General features: G+C 35.0%; 1 protein-coding gene across 1 annotated transcript in view; it reads left to right on the top strand.

The window, feature by feature from the left end:
* The window catches only part of LOC145277041 (coiled-coil domain-containing protein 81-like), a 142,396-nt gene that overhangs the window by 83,822 nt on the left and 38,966 nt on the right, over window positions 1–19,608 (top strand). The window contains exons 8-10 of the mRNA XM_080128675.1: window positions 784–1,000; window positions 4,057–4,164; window positions 5,703–5,786. Of these exons, the coding sequence (XP_079984801.1) occupies window positions 784–1,000; window positions 4,057–4,164; window positions 5,703–5,786 (409 nt within the window). The remainder of the gene's footprint in view (window positions 1–783; window positions 1,001–4,056; window positions 4,165–5,702; window positions 5,787–19,608) is intronic.

The following is a 19,608-nucleotide window of genomic DNA, read 5'->3' as shown; positions in this document are numbered from 1 at the left end:
AGGGGTTGTGTCGTTCGATTGTTCACTGTTCAACTTAGGAAGGGGACGTCTGCTGCTTGACTTGGAAGGGGGGAAGAGGAGGTCTGTCTGGCTTGACTTGGAAGGGGGGAAGGGGAGGTCTGTCTGGCTCATATCTATATGTCCATTATGATATAAGGAGGGGGTATATATTTTCTCCTAACAATATATATATTTATATTTATATATATATTTATATATATAAATATATATATATTTATATATATAAATATATATATATATACTTATATATATATTTTTATATATATTTATAGTAATTTATAAAATATATATGGCGATTAAGCTACACTGAATATTCTGCGTTTCATCCACTGTAGGATTCGTCAGGCTTATATATAATCCTTAGACTTATATATAGCCTTAGGAATTACTTAGAACTTCTGACGGCATGAGAACATGCTCCCCATGGATTAAATAAAGGGTTATGTTCAAAATTCCGTGCCGATTTTTGAGTTATACAGAAAGATTCCCGAGTCCGACAAGATATAACTTGAAAGTTGGAGGTTACATCTACCGAAACGTTGTGCAAATAACACTCAAGATGAGAACAGTAGTCCGAATAATTCAAGTTGTAGAAATCATCAGTAATATGACGTTATCTCAAGGTGAATTATTTGGACTATTATTCTTATCTTGGTTTTTATTCTCACAACGTTTTAGCTGGCGTAACCTCCATTTTCTTCATATAAATCTCAAAAATTCAGAAACTTGCATTAAATCCATTTATTTTCTGTGTAATTCCAGGTCATTTTCTTTATATTCTGTTCGAGACTCTACGATTTCTGGCTGCTGTGAGCACCATGACACTGGCCAGGAAATCTGCTACCTTTGTCACCAACGTGCTCAAAGAAATGTCTATGTTCCTTTCAAAGAGGAAAAAGCCAAAATGGGCGCTGAACAGGACCGTCTGCTGCAAAATTATCAGACTTTGAAGAATACAGAAGAAGTTCTTAGGGAAAAGGTTGGTCTCTTGTACATTCTTTGGTTTGGACACTAATTAAAAAAGGATTCCAAAGGAAAATTTATTCCGTCAAAATATTCCCCAAATTTTCAAGCAAGGTTGAATCTCTTAGAAAAGTAGCAGTGATATATTCAATTTTAATGTGGATTATTAGGAATAGTATTCAAATCTTTGTTATTTTCACTAAGTTTTAACTGATTTAACCCCCAATTTTCTTTAGGGGAACCTTGTGAACTTGGAAATCTTGATGTCAAACCATTAAATCTGTATAAAATTTTCAACTACCCCCGATGACGCAACGGATAAAGGCGTTAATTAACGATAAGTCCTAAGTGTAAGTCTTTTGTAGGTAAAAGGTTCAATCTGTAGTACAGAGGTAACCAAAAATAATTAAATAATTATTGAAAATATCTACTTGGTCATGGCTGAATAGTCGGCATCCACAAATTTGATAAGGGCTTCGTCATAATTAATGGTCATAAAATGTGATTATCTATCCAAGGATCTCCGACTCAGTTCTTATGAAACTCTGAATTCCTTGTCTTTCAGCTATGTTACAGTTGATGTTTCTTCCGGCAACAAACAAGAGTTCTGCTTCATAGATTTGGTTTTTATCTTTGCTGTCGTGGATTTAATGTGCAAACATGGACAAACACGGTCCTACAAAAATTAATGGTTTTGTTGACTGAAAAAAAAAAGACAGCAAAGTTTCTTCTTAACTGGAACAGTAAATAATACAAGTTAAATATAAATCAAACGAAGTTAATAATTGTATAACATTTTCATAAACAATTAAATGTTAAACGAATGGGAAGCACATAGGCTTTTCATACAAACGCTTATTCACTGCATTTTTGGGGTTTTGCCTGTGATCGATCAAAAATACAAATCAATTAATGACAGTCTTTTTACATACGTGCGCGGTGTCTAGTATTCATTCTTTGACCATCGCTTTCCCATGTGTGTGGCCGTTGATCTGTATTGTTGCATCATCTAATGTCTGTTAAGGAGATGTTTAACTTGGGCAAATAAAATTCATGTATGGAAACACAATAGAAACTTGTCAGTTTCAAGGGTTTTATTGGGGAGAGAAAGGTCGTTTATGAAGGGAGAGACCAGAATTAATTTCTTCTTACTTAATTTTCTTGCTTGGTTTTAAAATTGTTCACGAACCGACAGGTTTCAAGGAAATATTGGGTTAGATTTATACATTGTCAGACACTTCTTGTTTGGCCGCTTCCTTGCTTCCAACTGCCTCAAAACTCAGTCTCGTCCCCTGACATGTGATCGTTATATATTATAATCGATACCTGGTTCTGGCATGTTTTGTCTAGGGAGCTGACCCGTGACCCCTTCCCTCGCCTTATTCATGTTAGGTGCACTGAGTATATCTCCGTTTTCCACCAAGTTTTCCTGACATGTACTTAATGAAACACTCCTGAAATCCATGCAAGTTAACATAATCTTTACTTACATAGGGTTTCTATATCAAACGATATTTATTGTTTGTGAATCTATACTTTATTTGCTGATTCTGTTTCTCTGCAATTGATTCAATCTTATTCCGAGATATTTGTTACTCTTTTTCACCCTTAACAAGATGTATTGCCACTTGGACGTGAGGAGTTACTAACTAGGATCATGACTACAGTGGAATATGTGAAGAGTTTCGCCGCGAGATATCTGTTTGAGCTACATTTAAGCTTCTGTATGTTAGTATAACCAGGGAAGCAAGAAACAGGGAGAGTATTCCAAAGTCTAGCAGTCAATGAGATGGAGGGATAAATAAAGACCTGGCCAGAGATAGATTAGTTTGGAAGTCAATTTCTAAAAATCATTTATCAAATGTGAACATATAAACCACACATGATGGTGAAAATAAGTTCGAGTGTATTTACATTTTTTAAACTTTTTCTTCCAAAGTAGATTGTCACTTGGAACGTAAGGAGCTACTATTTGAGAGTGTGTATAACAACGCGACTTTGGAGACTTGAGTAGTGAAATGTTTATTCACATTACATTTAAACTTCAGCAGGTTAGTACAGTCAGTGAGGTAAGATACAAGGGGGGGATTCCAAAGTCTAGCAGTCCAAGGGATGAGACCATTAGAGTAGAAAGCTTTTCGGCATTTAGAGGTCAACAGTGAAGGGGTGGAATTTTGCTGATTATCAGGTTAGTCAGGAGTTTGTACATAAAGGAGGCGCAGGTGCTACGAGTTCATCACAGCAAATTCAAAAACACATAAAAGTTTATGAGAAATCTAATGGTCATATTAATTTTTGTATTACGACTTTTTACAACAATAATAAGTCAGAGTTTTATTTTATTTAATTTTGTTTATACTTTGAAAATTCAGTTTTATCCTAAAATCAAATGCATAAAACTTTTACAAGGAATCCTGATGTAATAGATATAATTACATCCAGGTTTACACTTGACAAGAATATGATTGGCTTTTTAAACCACAAATACCGACCAGTAGAGCAAGTTATGAGAGAAGTCGAAAGATACGCCAAAAGCCTAACGCTTAAGGATATTACCAGCTCCAACCACGAACACCTGTTCAGTAAATTACCCGGATATTGTAGGCAAATACTTCAAATTAATAAATCGCTTTCACGAAGCATATCAATTTCATTGGTCATATTAATCAAATCCAATGGTCATATTAATCAAATCCAATGGTCATATTAATCAAATCGAATGGGCATATTAATTTTTGTATTATAGTTTTTTTCGACAATAATAATGTGGGGCCTGCATTTGTGCCAGAAGTGAACGTTTTACTTTATTTTATTTGATTTATAATTTAAAAATTCAAAATTATAGAAAAATAATAAAAAGAATAAGAATAGTGATCTTGGGTTCGAGGCTAGGAGCAAAGTTACACAAGGATCCTGGTTCATTTTTGAATAAAGCTGGGATGATCGCTTGTGAGTGATATTTTTTTATTTTTTTTTTTTACATGGGAGTTACCACATTTGTCTAGTCCAAATACGTTTTATACATTGGCCGAAGCCTTTTTTGCAAAAAGAATATTTTATTATATTTTTAAGGAAAAGAAAGAATTTTTGCGACAAGAACTAAGAGACATACAAAAAATGAACCAAGAAATGGCACGGATAAAAAGTGCACAGCAAAAGGAGAGGAGTACGAATTTTGAGGTGAGTTCCAACTCCAGTGTCCTACTTCACTTTAGAATTATTTTTGGAAAAAAGAAACGTTGTGTTAATATTTGTTGTGGTGACCACCTTATGGACAACAATGAACTCATACACTTACTCTAAAGGTTAGGAGAATATAACTCTCGGTGTTATCCCAACACTTGGTAGTCAAACTGACGTATAACCACACTCTTCATTTGCTGTATTTGTATTTCTATTCGATATATGTTGTTTCCATTAATTAGAACCTTTCTTCCGGACCCTTACCGGTCCACAACACCATTTGAATTCTGACTCCAATATTTCTGAAAAAAAAAATTACATTACTTTGTTTCACGCACAATAAACTACTACTACTACTACTACTACTACTACTACTACTACTACTACTACTACTACTGTTCGTATATCAATGCTATCAAAAATGGTAGCAGACTTTTTTTTATTGCTTTTATTTTTTTGTGTAATGCATATTATTTAATTGTTAAGAGTAAATAATTGATTTTACTGAATTGTGTGTTGTTAACTTTGGACACCAAGAAAGGTACGAATAAAGAAAAATATAATAAAAAAAAGTTGAAAAATTAAATATTTAATACATTTATATCATTTCCATACGCGGTAAACAGTTGCAATCATATTTCCAGTGTTAAAAAAGTATTTAACATCAAAATAAACAAAATTTGGTAAATTTTTAAACCATATTTGAACAATTAAATATCATTTTTAGTAGTGTTATATTTAAATTTGATTCATGTTATTATTAAAAGTTATTATTATTATTATTATTATAATTATTATTATTATTAATAATATTATTATTAATATTATTATTATTAATATTATTATTATTATTAATATTATTATTATTATTATTATTATTATTGTTAATAATATTATTATCATCATTATTATGATTATTGTTATTAATATTATTATTATTATTAATATTATTATTATTATTATTAATAATGATATTATTATTATTATTATTATTATTATTATTATTATTATTATATATATATATACATAGGTATTTAAATGTAATATTATAATTAATCTTATATTATTTCAAACTCTTCCTATAAAATACCGGGAGAATATATCTCTCCTCATTAAACACAGGTAATGCACATTATTTGATTTTATGTTCAATATATTTTGTTTCTATTAAATACCTAGTTGTGTTTTTTGTTAGGACACTTACAGAATCACAACAACAAGTAGTAGTATTAGTAGTATTAGTAGTAGTATTAGTAGTAGTAGTAGTAGTATTAAATATACATAAACATTTAATAAATTTCAAAAATCGCTCAACATTTATGATGTTTTTACTGTACTAAAACAATGTGAATCCTAGATATGCCTTTTTATAAAGATTTTAATTGATGGTTAGAATGTAAATTAAGTATTTTAAGTAAAATTTTAATGGTGTTTTAATTGTATTTTAATGGTATTGTGTGCCATAAAAATATTTATTTATGATTTTTTTATGGGAACCATGTGTAGAAACGTTTTCTTTTTGTAATTCATTTCAGCAATGCTATTTCTTCCAACATCGTCCACTTACACCTCCACTTTATGCAAGAATGGGACCTTATGGGCGAGAGCTGGAGAAGCAGGTTTGGTATAGTTTGCATCATTTTATTTTTCTTGAACTACAACAACTTTTTGTGTGGATTTTAGAATGGCTTAGATCTGATGACCTCAGAGGGAGATTTAATATGGATTGTGTATAGGATGACATTTTCACAAGACTTTGTTGGTGTAGCATTAGGTCGGCGCAAAAGTTTTTGCTGATTTAAAATTTCATCTTGAAAATTAAAAACTGTTTTGAAATTCTTTATTTATAATAATGTACGACGCTGAATTGTAGAAATGTCCAGGTTGATATCTGCAGGTGCATTTAATTCATTGAGGAAAATGCGCTTCTGAATAAACTCGCCTGGATGATAGACAACAAGGCAGTACTCCAGGAAATGCTGTAGCGGCAACCTGCTACAAGATGCCTCCCTGAACATGCATGTCAAGCATATGTTTGCTGCAGCAAATGGTGACATCTGAAGTGTGTGCGACACAAAGCCGCACCTCGAGGATCACCTAAAACACTTCGTAGCTGCAGCTGGCTCAATCCTAATGAGCAAAAATGTATACTCGTATCCGAGTTCTGCCAACGACGATTCATAACAATAACGATCTTTATTCTCTATAAATTGATTCCATCAATCAACAAGCTTATAAATGCTTTGCTTGTAAAACTTCTTTAGGTTTTGATGTGAAATATGAATCTAACTCATTTTTTATCTCCTCTTGTGATATTAACCTAAAGTCATCTGAATGGTTTTATAATCTTCAAAATAAATGATAATCCGAATTCGTCTTGGAGATTTTTGATCAATAGTGCTGTGTGAGGACGAGAATTATCATGATGGATGATAACTCCCTTTCTGTTGACTAAAGAAAGTTGTTTTCAGGTCAACATGAAAATATTGCAGAAAACTATGATGCGTGAATAACAGTGCAACACTCCAAACATGGAAAATTCATTTCTGATCTTTTTTGCCGGGTGAGGTACAGTTTTTTGCAAAATTGTCACGTTCGAGAATTTTGCAAAGAATCTTGTGAGTGATGAACATGGGGAAATATTCCATCAGGATATTTCAGTGATGGAGAAACTTTTTAAAGGAAAATAAAACTCTACCATTTTTGCAGACTTAAGGGAGGATGAAACTTAGCACAAGAGAATTAAGAAGACAAATCTTGTTTAAACTAACAATTCTGTGTTTATCATTCATAACCAATAATAATGAAATATGATTTATAGTACATGAAATCTAGTGAAATAAAGGCCTAGCATGCACTTTTTTTAAAACCTAAAATTTGATTCACAGTGTAATCTGAAAGAAAAATATTAATTAATCATGATTATGTGGATAAAATGGTTTAATATATGTAGATCAGCTGAGGTAGCAAGGTCAGTTGGTTAGAGAAGACCAAGAAAAGCTGGGAGCGATTACGATGGACTTCATAGAAGGGCATAAAGACTTGGCCAGAGATAGATTAGTTTGAGAGTCAGTTTTTAAAAGTTCTTCAAAACATGTGAATATATAAAATGAATGTCAAATGAAAGATGATGATTGTTGTGGTGGCAACCACTTATGTGCATATGCGAATAACATAACACTATAAATGGCAAGCCTAGGTTGGCCTTGGGTGTCTTACTCAAATTCCACCAAAGTGACGCCGAAGAGCGTACATGTCCTCCCACCAAGACTCTCTGACTCGACACCGTCATTTGTACATATTGTAAATATACCTTTTCTTTAATACACTTATTATTGCGTTATCTTGCTGTTTGCGTCTTCATTGTATTTCCTTACTAATTATTGTTCAACCTTGCAACCACAACAGTTGGCGACGAGATATGAAGCGTCAAATATAACAGTTTGACGAAGAACTATATATATAAAAAAAAGTACAACGCAAAGGTTGACCATTTTTTTTAAGGAATGCAAAGTGTTGACGAGCAAACGGATTTTACGCTAAAGAGAAGTTTCAACTCAAGTGAAAAAAACAAAAACAAAAAAACTCTAACGTGGCAAAAGCGACAATTTACGCCGTTTTCTGGGAATCCAACTTGCAAACGAATGTAAAAGTGAATTTTTGTTTTGTCGCTACACGACAAATCTTACTAAAGGACCAACTTGTAAACGAAAAGCGAACTTTGTTCTGTCGCAAAAACGACAGGTAAGACCCGTATTACGAAAAGCAAGGAAGTAACCTACGAAAAAAGTTCACCAGTGGATTCTAATTACTGTTCTCCGTAAACAAAACAACAACTAAAGGACTTTTTAATTAATGTTTTGGTTGACGTCGCTACTAAAAGGAAATACCACAGCTAAAACTAAAATTCAAGGAAAGGATTTTTTTTCTTGAAGTTGTCACTGAATAACGGATAATACAGTAAAACGTCACGGAAAAAAGGTAATCTCAATTTAAAAGGTATTTTAATTACTAAAATACTAGAGAAAAAAAACTCAAAGAACTAAATGTACTGCATACATTTATTCAATTGTGACTCGATTAAAAAAAAAACCAAACTTTTATTTTGTGGAAAGAGTTACTTATTAGTAAGTGCCTAAAAACGGAAAGTCAATTCCATTTCGTGATTCCAGATAAACTTGTTTTATTTTTTTTTTGCAGCGTGACTCGCAAAAAGAATATATTATTGCAAGCAGCGATATTATTATTGAAAACAGGAGCTTACAGCAATTTGCTTTTTTGTTGTAACCCAAACCGGTGTATATTGTACATGGTACAATATTTTTTTTTAAACTACACACTAAAAAAAAACAAAAAAAACATGGAAGACTTATCAAAAATGTTCATGCAATTTTTACAAGCACAGGCTGAGCGGGATGAACGCAGACAAGCTACACAAAACGAGCTTTTGCAAACACAAATACAGGCACAGGCTGACCGCGAGGAAAAGAGAGAGGACAGATTATTGAAATGGCAACAGGAACAAGAAGAAAAGCAGAAAATGGCACAATTAAAGCAGAAAAAAACTGCAATTGGAACAGGAAGAAAGGCATAAGAAACTACAATTGGAATTTGAAGAAAGACAAGATGAACGTTTTGCTAAAACACTGCAACTACTAAAGAGTAATCGAGAAAATGTCGATAGTGTTAATTTCTCCCATACAACTATTTTTAATAGCATGGACACATTTCATTATGTGCCTGAGGAAGAGAAGAATTTTGAAGCATACTACACTAGATACGAGGATGTTTTTCAACTGGACTGTAAAAATTGGCCAAATAGTCAGAAAGTGAGCCCCTTACTCAGAAAATTGGGTACATCAGAACACAGCAAATTCGTAGATTACATATTACCTAAAAAACTGCGGAATTAGAGTTCATGGAAGCTGTAAAATTACTAAAAGAATTATTTAATCCAAATATATCTCTTTTTCATAAAAGATGGTTGTGCATGAATCTAAGAAAGATGGACAACCAAGATTATTTGACATACGCATCAGTTGTCAATAAAAACTGCGATAATTTTAAGCTTGCAGAACTAACGGTAGAAGATTTTAAATGTCTAATCGTCGCTCAAGGGTTAGTTTCCACGAAAAATGCAGAAATACGCAGACGAGTGTTGTCTAAGCTGGAATCTGAGCAAGATTTAACCCTCCAGAAACTAGCAGAGAACTGTGAAAGGGCCATTACACTAAAAAAGGATTAAAAAAATATAGAAGAATCCGGAGTGGCATATGTAAGAAAAGTTAGAAAACCATCCGCACCAACCAAGAACTTTACAAAGAAAAGATTGGAACAGACGGGAATTCTATCAAAAATAGAACACAGCGAGTGGGCAGCCCCCACCGTATACATAAAGAAAAAGAATGACGAAGTTAGAGTGTGCACAGACTTTTCGACCGGGGTCAACTCCCTATTAAAAGATCACTATTACCCCCTACCAAGCCCAGAGGAAATATTCACGAAGTTGAATGGGGGTAATATCTTCTCCAAGATAGACTTGAGCGACGCGTATTTGCAAATACCGGTCGAGGAGAATTGCTCAAAAATACTATGCATCAATACGCATAAGGGATTATACAAATACAACCGATTGCCTTTTGGCATCAAAGTAGCGCCTGCCATCTTTCAGCAAGCGATGGACACCATGCTAAGTGGTATTGAGTGCGCATGTGCATACCTGGACGACATTGTTGTCAGGAGCAAATCCCTAGAAGAACATAAGGAACATTTGAAACAAGTATTTACTCGAATACAAGAATTCGGTTTTAAAGTAAAAGAAAGTAAATGTGACTTTTGTATGAGCGAGATTAAGTATCTTGGACACATAATAAACAAACATGGACGACGTCCAGACCCAGACAGATCTGCGGCAATAAAAAATATGCCAGCACCCGATAATGTAACAACCTTGCAGAGTTTCTTTAGGACTCGCAAATTATTACCAATCTTTTATTGAAGAAATGCATAACTTGCGAGCCCCCTTAAATAATCTGCTTAAAAAGGATACACCGTGGAACTGGACGCAAGAATGTCAAACCGCTTTTGACAAAATAAAGAGCGCACTAACATCCGAATTATTCTTAACGCACTTTGACACAAACTTAAAAATAGTCGTCGCTAGTGACGCTAGCTCCTACGGCTTAGGAGCATGCATTCAACATATTATGCCGGATGGGTCTAGAAAACCAATAGCGCACGCTTCGAGAACGCTGATACTGGCCGAAAGGGCATATTCACAAATCGAAAAAGAAGCGTTCAGCATAATCTTTGCCGTGACTAAATTTCACCGATATTTATATGGTAGACAATTCATACTTGAAACCGACCATAAACCGTTAGTCACGATCTATGGATCAAAAAAAGGATTGCCGGTATACACCGCAAATAGATTGCTGCGCTGGGGTACAATACTACTTAATTACGATTTCCAGCTACAACATCTAGCATCAAAAAAGATTTGCCATGCGGATGGACTGTCAAGACTGATACCACAGAAACACAATCTGGAAGAATCAGTCATTGCAGCAATTCGGACAAATGTTGAAGTAAAAAATATGGTAGCAAACATCATTAAGGAACTACCCGTAACTTTGTCGGACATTAAAAGGGAAGCCGAGAAAGACGAATATATAAAGGACATAAAAGAGAAAATTATAACGGACACAAAGGTGCAAGAAGTTTTCTCCATATGTGACGATGTGTTACTGTACAGCGAGAGAGTGGTAATACCCAAAACATTGCAGAATAGGATGTTAAGAGATTTCCACACAGGACATCCGGGGATAAATCGAATGAAGTCGTTAATGAGAAGCTACGTGTACTGGCGTAACATGGACACTGACATAGCGACAACAATTGATAAATGTAAAGGATGCCAGTTAGCGGCAAAATCTCCACCTATAGTACACAAACCTTAGCCGAAAACCGACCAACCATGGTCGAGAATCCACATGGACTTCGCTGGTCCAGTAGGTGAAAACTATTATTTAATTGTAGTGGATAGTTTCACAAAATGGCCGGAGGTAATGCGTTGCAGGAATCCAACAACGAACAACTCAATAGGGTTCCTACACGAGTTTTTTGCAAGATTCGGTGTACCAGACACACTGGTCACTGACAACGGAACGCAGTTCACATCCGCAGAGTTTAAGGAATTTTGCGACACGTTTCGAGTGAAGCACATCACGACTCCGCCGTATCATCCAAGGTCGAACGGCCTCGCGGAAAGGTTCGTGGACACGCTAAAACGAGCGTTAAAGAAATCCATTGGAACACCAACAGAAAAAGCTTTGCAACAATTCTTGCAAGTATATAGGATTACACCACATCCTAGTACACCATCAAACATATCACCAGCTGATCTAATGTTTGCCAGAAAGGTAAAATCAGCGTTTGACAAACTATTGCCAAGGCAGGCAATTATCCGAAACACTACACACACGAGAAGAAAGAAATATAACTCGGGAGATCGAGTATATTTTAAGTGCTACAGAAATAACACATCTTACTGGGAATGTGGAGTAGTGGATAAACGCATTGGTGATTGTACATACATGATTAAAGGTCCACAGAATATACATAAAAGGCACCTAAATCAGATAAAAAAACGTCATATCCAAGATGATGATGATACGACAACAGTCGAAGAGGAGGACACCATAGATATCATATACGAATCTTTTAATTTGGAACCGCCTCAAAATGCTCCTGAACCCCGAGGATCAGGTAAGAAAAGAAAAGTGAATGAACCATTAATGGTAAACCCAAAAAGAAAAAGATATTGAAATCTGTGTGACTTCAAATCTTGGGAGGGGGGTGTTGTGGTGGCAACCACTTATTTGCATATGCGAATAACATAACACTATAAATGGCAAGCCTAGGTTGGCCTTGGGTGTCTTACTCAAATGCCACCAAAGTGACGCCGAAGAGCGTACATGTCCTCCCACCAAGACTCTCTGACTCGACACCGTCATTTGTACATATTGTAAATATACCTTTTCTTTAATACACTTATTATTGCGTTATCTAGTTGTTTGCGTCTTCATTGTATTTCCTTACTAATTATTGTTCAACCTTGCAACCACAACAATGATGATGATGATGGTGATGATGATGGTGATGATGGTGATGTTCCCTTTTTTATCTGCCTTCAGCCATTTTCTATTCTGATGTTGTGCATATTTATTGCTTTTTAATTAATTTATTGCTATGAGAAGGATCATGTGGAAATTCCATGGATACTTTCTTCATCTACATGTCTTTTATTCAGTACAACCGTAACGCTGCCTACACACATCCAAGGGACGTAATCCTGCTTAACTGGGCAGTAGTATTAATACGGTTTTCTTTGTGTAAATCAACAAGCAACAGCTGACAATGTAACATTACACACACGCATACATTTGCTCACATGACTCACATGTTGTAGCCTCAGTTGCAACGTAAAGAATAGGAAAGAACTTCAACTCGCTTCTTCCCGTTGTAAAAACGACATTTATTTCCTCATTCAAACAAAAAGTCACGCATGGCGGGGGTGCCATGCGTGACTTTTTGTTACAGCTGTGACATCTCTTACGTGATCGCTTTCTCTTACGTGCTCTTTCTCTCCTTTGTATAGTCTTTTTCCTAACAGTGATGTCATTTCGCATTTCGTGTGCATTTTGTTCGCACTCTGATTGTTTTGTCAAGTTGATTTAATTGTAAAAGGCTTAAGATGAGAAAATTATGAACTAACATTTGTAGAAGACATACGTATGTAAACAACAATAAAACACGAAAAAATTATTTGTTGTTAATTTTAGAGTTGGAAAACAAAGACGATGGTTCAGAAAAACAGTCATGTCTTATTGGAGTTCTTATGTAAACAGTAAACATCCAGAACAGTTAGCAAAGTAGTGAGATCCAGAAGATCTTCCAACCTTCACCTGGCCCGTGGCAGTTACCGTTGGGACACCATAGATGACCTGTCAACCAGTCTTCTCCATCCTTCCCTGTCCTCTGCATGTTTGCCCATCTGGCTCAGATTCAATACTGTCCATTCTGTGATGTCTTATCACCTTTTTCTCTTCCTCTCTTTCTTCCTCCTCTGATCGTTTCTTGGAGCACTGTCTTGGCAAGCCTCTCTCCTTTTGTTATGTGGCCAAACCATATTAGTTTGCGCCTCCTGATTGTGATGAGAAGATCTTCATAAGGACCAATGGCTTGCCTTATTCTATTGTTAATTTCCTCATTGGTTATGTAATCTTTGTAAGAGATGCCGAGCAGTCTTCTGAAGCACCTCGTTTCTGATGCCTGAATCCTCTTCTCTAATTCTTCTGTAACGGTCAATGCTTTACAAGCATACACGAAAATTGAATCGACAAGAGAATACGATCTATCATTTAGTAACCATTTCCAAGATCTCAGTTTTTAAGGAGATATTGAAAATGGGTAATAAATGATAACCATGAACCGAAATGAGGACGAAACTCGAGTGTTGGCTGTCACGTCTCTTGTGAGCTGCGACGTTGTTTGGCTGTGGAAATAATTATATAATCTCTCACATTCTGAATATATATATTGCTATGGTCAAAATTATGGAGCACCTATAAAAAAAACTTAGATAATAGTTTAAACCTACACATTTAAAGGTTCAGATTTGTACATAAATAAATTATATACATAAATAATAAATGAAAGTTCGTTTTTTAACAGAATATGCAAATTAGTTAACATTTATGAAGTCGTTTATATATCTATGACTGAATATATAAAAAGTTCGGTTTAATAATTTTTAAATTAAAAAGTAGGCTTTTAATATCAATGTAAGGGCGACAAAAATTTCAATATTTTATGCATATATATATATATATATATATATATATATATATATATATATATATATATATATATATCTTTATTAGAATAGCAACATTTTAAAATGATGAAAAAGAAGTGACACATATTCGGATGTTATAAAATAAATAAGTCGATTAAAAAATCACAAAATGTAATAAAACTCAAGACACATTCCATCTAAGTTTTTTGTTTCGTTTCTATCTCATTTCGTTTACTAATACAACAATTCTACAAAAAAAGTTTCTTTTCCTTCTTTCAGACGTATATACTTGAAAAGTCTGTCTGACGAAAAGCGCTTCGGGTTTTATTACATTTCGTGATTTTTTTTAATCGACTAATTTACATGAATTAATGCCTTTTTTCAAAGGAATATGCAAATTAGTTAACCTTTATCAATCAATTTTTTTAATCATTCCAACTTCTTTAAATCTTTGTGATTCTTTGTCTATCATTTCTAATAGATTTTTTTGTTTAGAACGATAGTTTTGCATTATCCTTTGGCTCAAATTTTACCGCAGTCTTCGTACAACCCAGGTCTTCAGAAAATACTCGTAAATTCATTTTTTAAACCTTTAACAAATTTTTCTAACAATTTAGATTTTTTATGCCTGACACATTTAAGTTTCTACAAAACGAAGATTCTCCCATAAATTAAACAGTCCCATACCGTCGATGCCGAATATGTTTGAATTTCTTCCTGATATGACATAAATTTTAGCCTTGGATGTTTTATCATCAAATGACACATTCGCGTAAAATTCACGTTTGAATTTTAATCTCTTTCAAGAAACAGCTCTGGCAATTTTCTCGTTGCTTTGTAGCTTCGATCGTCCAATTATTTTCCACGTTACTTAATCGATTAGAGACATGTCACTTTCTGTATAAAAAAGGCAGCTCACCTTTCGACCATTTATTTTGATGTCTATATATTTTCTTTTTCCAAAGTTCTTTGGATCTTTTTTTAAAACCCAACCGTATTGATCTTTTTAGATTCTGGTCTTTTTCTTTCTTGCATACAGTCGCTTTATGCCCTTTTCCGACACATTCATAACATATTTTATTTTCCAAATCATAGTTACTTGTAAAATGATTTTTTCACCACATGCCTTGCGGTAATATTTTTGTTTTCAATCAGTTATTTATGTAGTAATATTTTCCTTTTATACTTATATTGTCCCGTTTGATATTAAGTAAATTTTGACATTCTTCTGTAATCTTTTGCGACGTTATTTCTGTACCTTGTTCCATAATTGACAGTATTCTAGAATCTAATTATTCATTCTTTGCTGCAGTAAATCCCTGAACAAAAATTAGACTTATAACCATGTATACCTTAATTTATTTAACCCCGAATAAACCACACTGGGAATTTACTTTTCGAACGAATTTAACCCTACAATACCTGGTTACCGATATACCGGTGATTTCCGAAAATATTATATACCGAGTTACAGCTAAACTGGTATTTTTCCGACCACGTATTTTTGTGTTGTCAGTGAGCTAAAAATAGCTACCCAATCGCTGCTTAGCCTTGATTTAGCGCAAGCCTAACATTCTGAAAATGGCTTCTTTTGTTTTGGTGGAGGTGTGAGTTGTTTTGTAGACTAAAGTAGCCATGAAGCGAGCTAGTGACGAACCAAGCACTTCAACAGGTAAAAGAGCGAGACGAAGGGGTTTCATGCTGCAACAAGTGTTGGATAAAGTAACAAATTCTGATTTAAACGAAAACGAATTTGATCAGGAGTTTCTGAATCAAGTAACGCTAGTGATGATGAATAAATCGATGAAGGAGAAAGTGATGATAATTCTGACGATGCAAGTGGGCCTGTGCATTAAGGATGGCTCCACCTGTTGAGCGGACTGGCACACAAAGGCTGAATACTGGCGGTAGATGAAAGGCAAAAAATTACTAATGTGTTCAGAATATTTTTCACAATTTTGCCCAGGAGGCGAGACACCGGAGCAAATTAGATTCAGTAGCTCAGGTCTGATAGGGTTAATAAAGTTCTCGTTTTCTTTATTGAAAACATTTAGGCATTTATAACCTTTGCGAGACAAACTGTCACGTTTGCTGAATATTTTCGACAATATTTCAACTGTTTCTTTAAAACAAAATATCCTCCGTTTTTTTCGACAATTTGTGTAGTTCGTATTTTCCTGAGCATCTCATTTTTTGTTAATAACAATAACATTTTGTCTTCGTCAGACAACTGACATCTTTTCGAAAAAAAAAATGTTTCGTACCTTCTGAAATAAGTTGGAAAAGTTACACCGTCCATCGGTTTCTAATGGAAATCCAAGAGAGAATTAGTAATCACTTCGGCGGAAAAAATCTTGCGCCTTCTTTTTACTCTATTTGCTTCGTTAATACATTTTGCAAGTTTTCTTGTTTTAATATTTGCTTTTGTAAGTCCAACCCCTGCTTCTGTTGTTGAAATTGTGCTTGTTGCTTTAGACATTGCAATTGCAATAATTCGATTTGCCTTTGAATTGATTTATTCTATTCTTCCCAATGTGTCTGTTGTTTTGCATAGTAGCAAACATTGTTTTCAAAAATTTCATAAACCATTCCATGATAATTTTTAAATACAGCAGAATAGGAAAACTAAAAAAAAAGTTTCCACTATACACACAACTTGCCACATCGATTCAGCGACTTGGTAAAGAAAAAACAACAACAAAAACTTGGTAAAAAAAAAGTTGGTAAAAAAAAAGTTGGTAAAAAAAAACAACAAAAATTTGGTAAAACAAACCAACAAAAACTCGTCCTTTTTTTAAAATTTTATTTAGTTGCGTTGATCTGTGAAAATTGTGATGTTTTTTGTTGAATTTTTTCATTCAACTGTCAAATTTCTACGTGAGATCTTTCTCTTTTCACCAGTCCTATATACACCTAGGCTGTTCGAATTCTTTCGTCGTCATTGCCATATCGTGAATGTAAATATGAGCAGAATAACAATTCAACGTGGACTAATTTACGAACAATGATTGGGGTAACACAATAAGGTTTATTGTACGAATAGTAAAACAAACAGAGTCTAATCAGGCATATATATATATATTTATTATTTTTTTATTACCGTTTTTTTTCTGTTTAGTTACATTATTGTTTCAGCTACGCGATCGTTTTTTGGCCATTATGTAGCCTCCTCAGACTTTACAGAAAAGTTCGTTTATGGTGGAATGAAAGAATGAATGATGTCAGGGGAGGGTGCGAGAAAAGCGGAAAGAGAAAAGGGAGAAGGTGGGAGAGGGTGCTTGGTAGGTTGGTAGTGCTTTAGTTTTGGAGTTCAAGAACATTAGGTGGTTGTGGGTGTCTGAGAAGTTCATCTCTGGTGTAGCTAAGGACATAGGGATATATGGAGGGGGGAGGGAGATATGTAGGGGTAAGAAGAGGGGGTTACTTTAAATTTCGGGTTCTAAGGTTTAGGTTGTTGGCGTCTCGTTAGTGAGATTATTTCTTGGTAGGTATGTCTTAACTTGTTGGGCGTTCTCTTAGGCTGGGAGGCGGGGGGGCTACGATTCAGTTTATCTATTTGATTTATAATTGTTGTTAAGTGCTTTGAGAAGGTTAGCCTGGAGCCGTACGCGCGAGCACAGACATGCGCGCATACACACACACATACACATAAAGAAACGCGCACATGTATACATACATCTCCACCTCAACATGTAAACACATGCGCATATGCATACATGCATACATATACACCCGCATTGCTCCCGTTGACCTCAATTGACCTTAAAGTGTTAAGTTGAGTACGTGTGCGTAAGCATGGATGCGCACATATACAGACACACACACACCGACACCCATACCTCCATGCAAGCGTATACATGAGCTTACTTGTGTATATCGACTCAGACATACATGCATTCCCGCGCATATGTGCAAGAATACGCGCTCATACATATACTTATACTCGTGAACACATACATCGGCATACACACAGCTGCACGCTCATACATACATATGTGGACAGCAGGTAGTGGGCACATATACTCTCACATACACATACATATACATAGGTACGTACATATATCGATACCCTCATGTACACACGAACACACATGGACTCATACATGCATATATACACATACACACATACCGAGATATACAGACAGTTATTGGTATAGACATATTCGTCTACATAGATGTCAATCTAAGTTCATTCGTGGATATATAGACGTAATACTTTCGTTGAACGTAGATGAGTATACATAGATGTAAACATAAACTCATTCCTAGGTGCATAGACGCAATATTTTCATTAGTGGAGGTTTTTAATAATTTGATGTGAGTGCACATGTGAGCACCGACGCACACACACGCATATACATACACACTTACAGATACACATCCCCACACGCATGCATGCACCCACCTATACATGCATACACGCATACACATATCCACACATACATGCACCCATACATACATCTACAAAGATACACACCTACTCGCACATATGCACCAATATCTACGCACGCATATAATACAGATATACAGCGTGACACGTCGTAAAATATGGACATAGGTTCCACACACATGTACCTACATACACAATAATAAACGCACACGCACTTGGGATAGTGGTCCTAGTTAGCCATACTTATAGATTTTGTGGAAGAGTTTGATGTAGTTTTTATGGGGATTAAGTACTGTAGTTATTGTTCTAAGTTGGGGTATTTGGTTTTTTAAGGTATTATAGATCAGTTTAGGCGGAAGGCTATATTGGGGTGTCATACTCCAAGGTATATGTCTATGCACATAAGAGACCGGTCATTTCAATACGTACTTACCTGTGCAGGTGTAAATCCGCATAGTTATATGTAAACAATTTCCTGTGTTAAATCGTGGAAGTTGCATGTAGTTTGGCTAGGGGGAGGAGAATTGATGCCGATTATTGGGTGGTTATGTGGGATAAGGTTATGTGGTATTTAGAGTTGGTGGTGATTGAGGGTATGTGTTATTTTGTTGGATTTAGGGGGATTCTTAGGGGGGAGGGTAAGGTGATGTAGGGTGTAGGGAGAATTGTTTAAGGGGGGTTAGTTGAGTATATATTATGGTAATTTGGTGTATGTGGTAGGTGGTTGTATTAGATGTATAATTTAGGGGATTTAAGGTGATGTTGTCTAAGGGATGTTTTAGAAAGGTGTATAGTTGCTAAGGAGGTGAGATTTGTAATGCCTACAGTTTATGGTGGTTTCCTGTTTTTTGTTTAGTAATTTGTCTCTGTCTTTAAAATCGGAGACAAGGTGTTTCTTGTTTAGGCAGAGGAGACATGGGGAGTTTAGGGACTTACATGTGCTAGATTTTCTAAGGATTTCCCATTTAATGGTTGTTGTAAGGTTATTTTGGATTAGATGTAGATAGTGGGTAGTTAATGAGGTTTTATTAGGGTAGTTAGGGTTTGTGAAGGAGCATTTATGCACTCTAAATATATCCTTAAACGAGGTGCCGGCCAGGCCAATATAGTATTTTTGGTCATTTGGGTTTTCTGTAGGTGCGATTGTAGCTTTATATACTACTTCTGTTCGTAGGCATTGTTGATTAAGTGG

This window comes from Euprymna scolopes, chromosome 5 (assembly GCF_053919585.1).
Source record: "Euprymna scolopes isolate OS-2025 chromosome 5, ASM5391958v1, whole genome shotgun sequence".
In the NCBI taxonomy this organism is placed as follows: domain Eukaryota; kingdom Metazoa; phylum Mollusca; class Cephalopoda; order Sepiida; family Sepiolidae; genus Euprymna; species Euprymna scolopes.
This window is presented reverse-complemented; position numbering and strand designations above follow the sequence as displayed.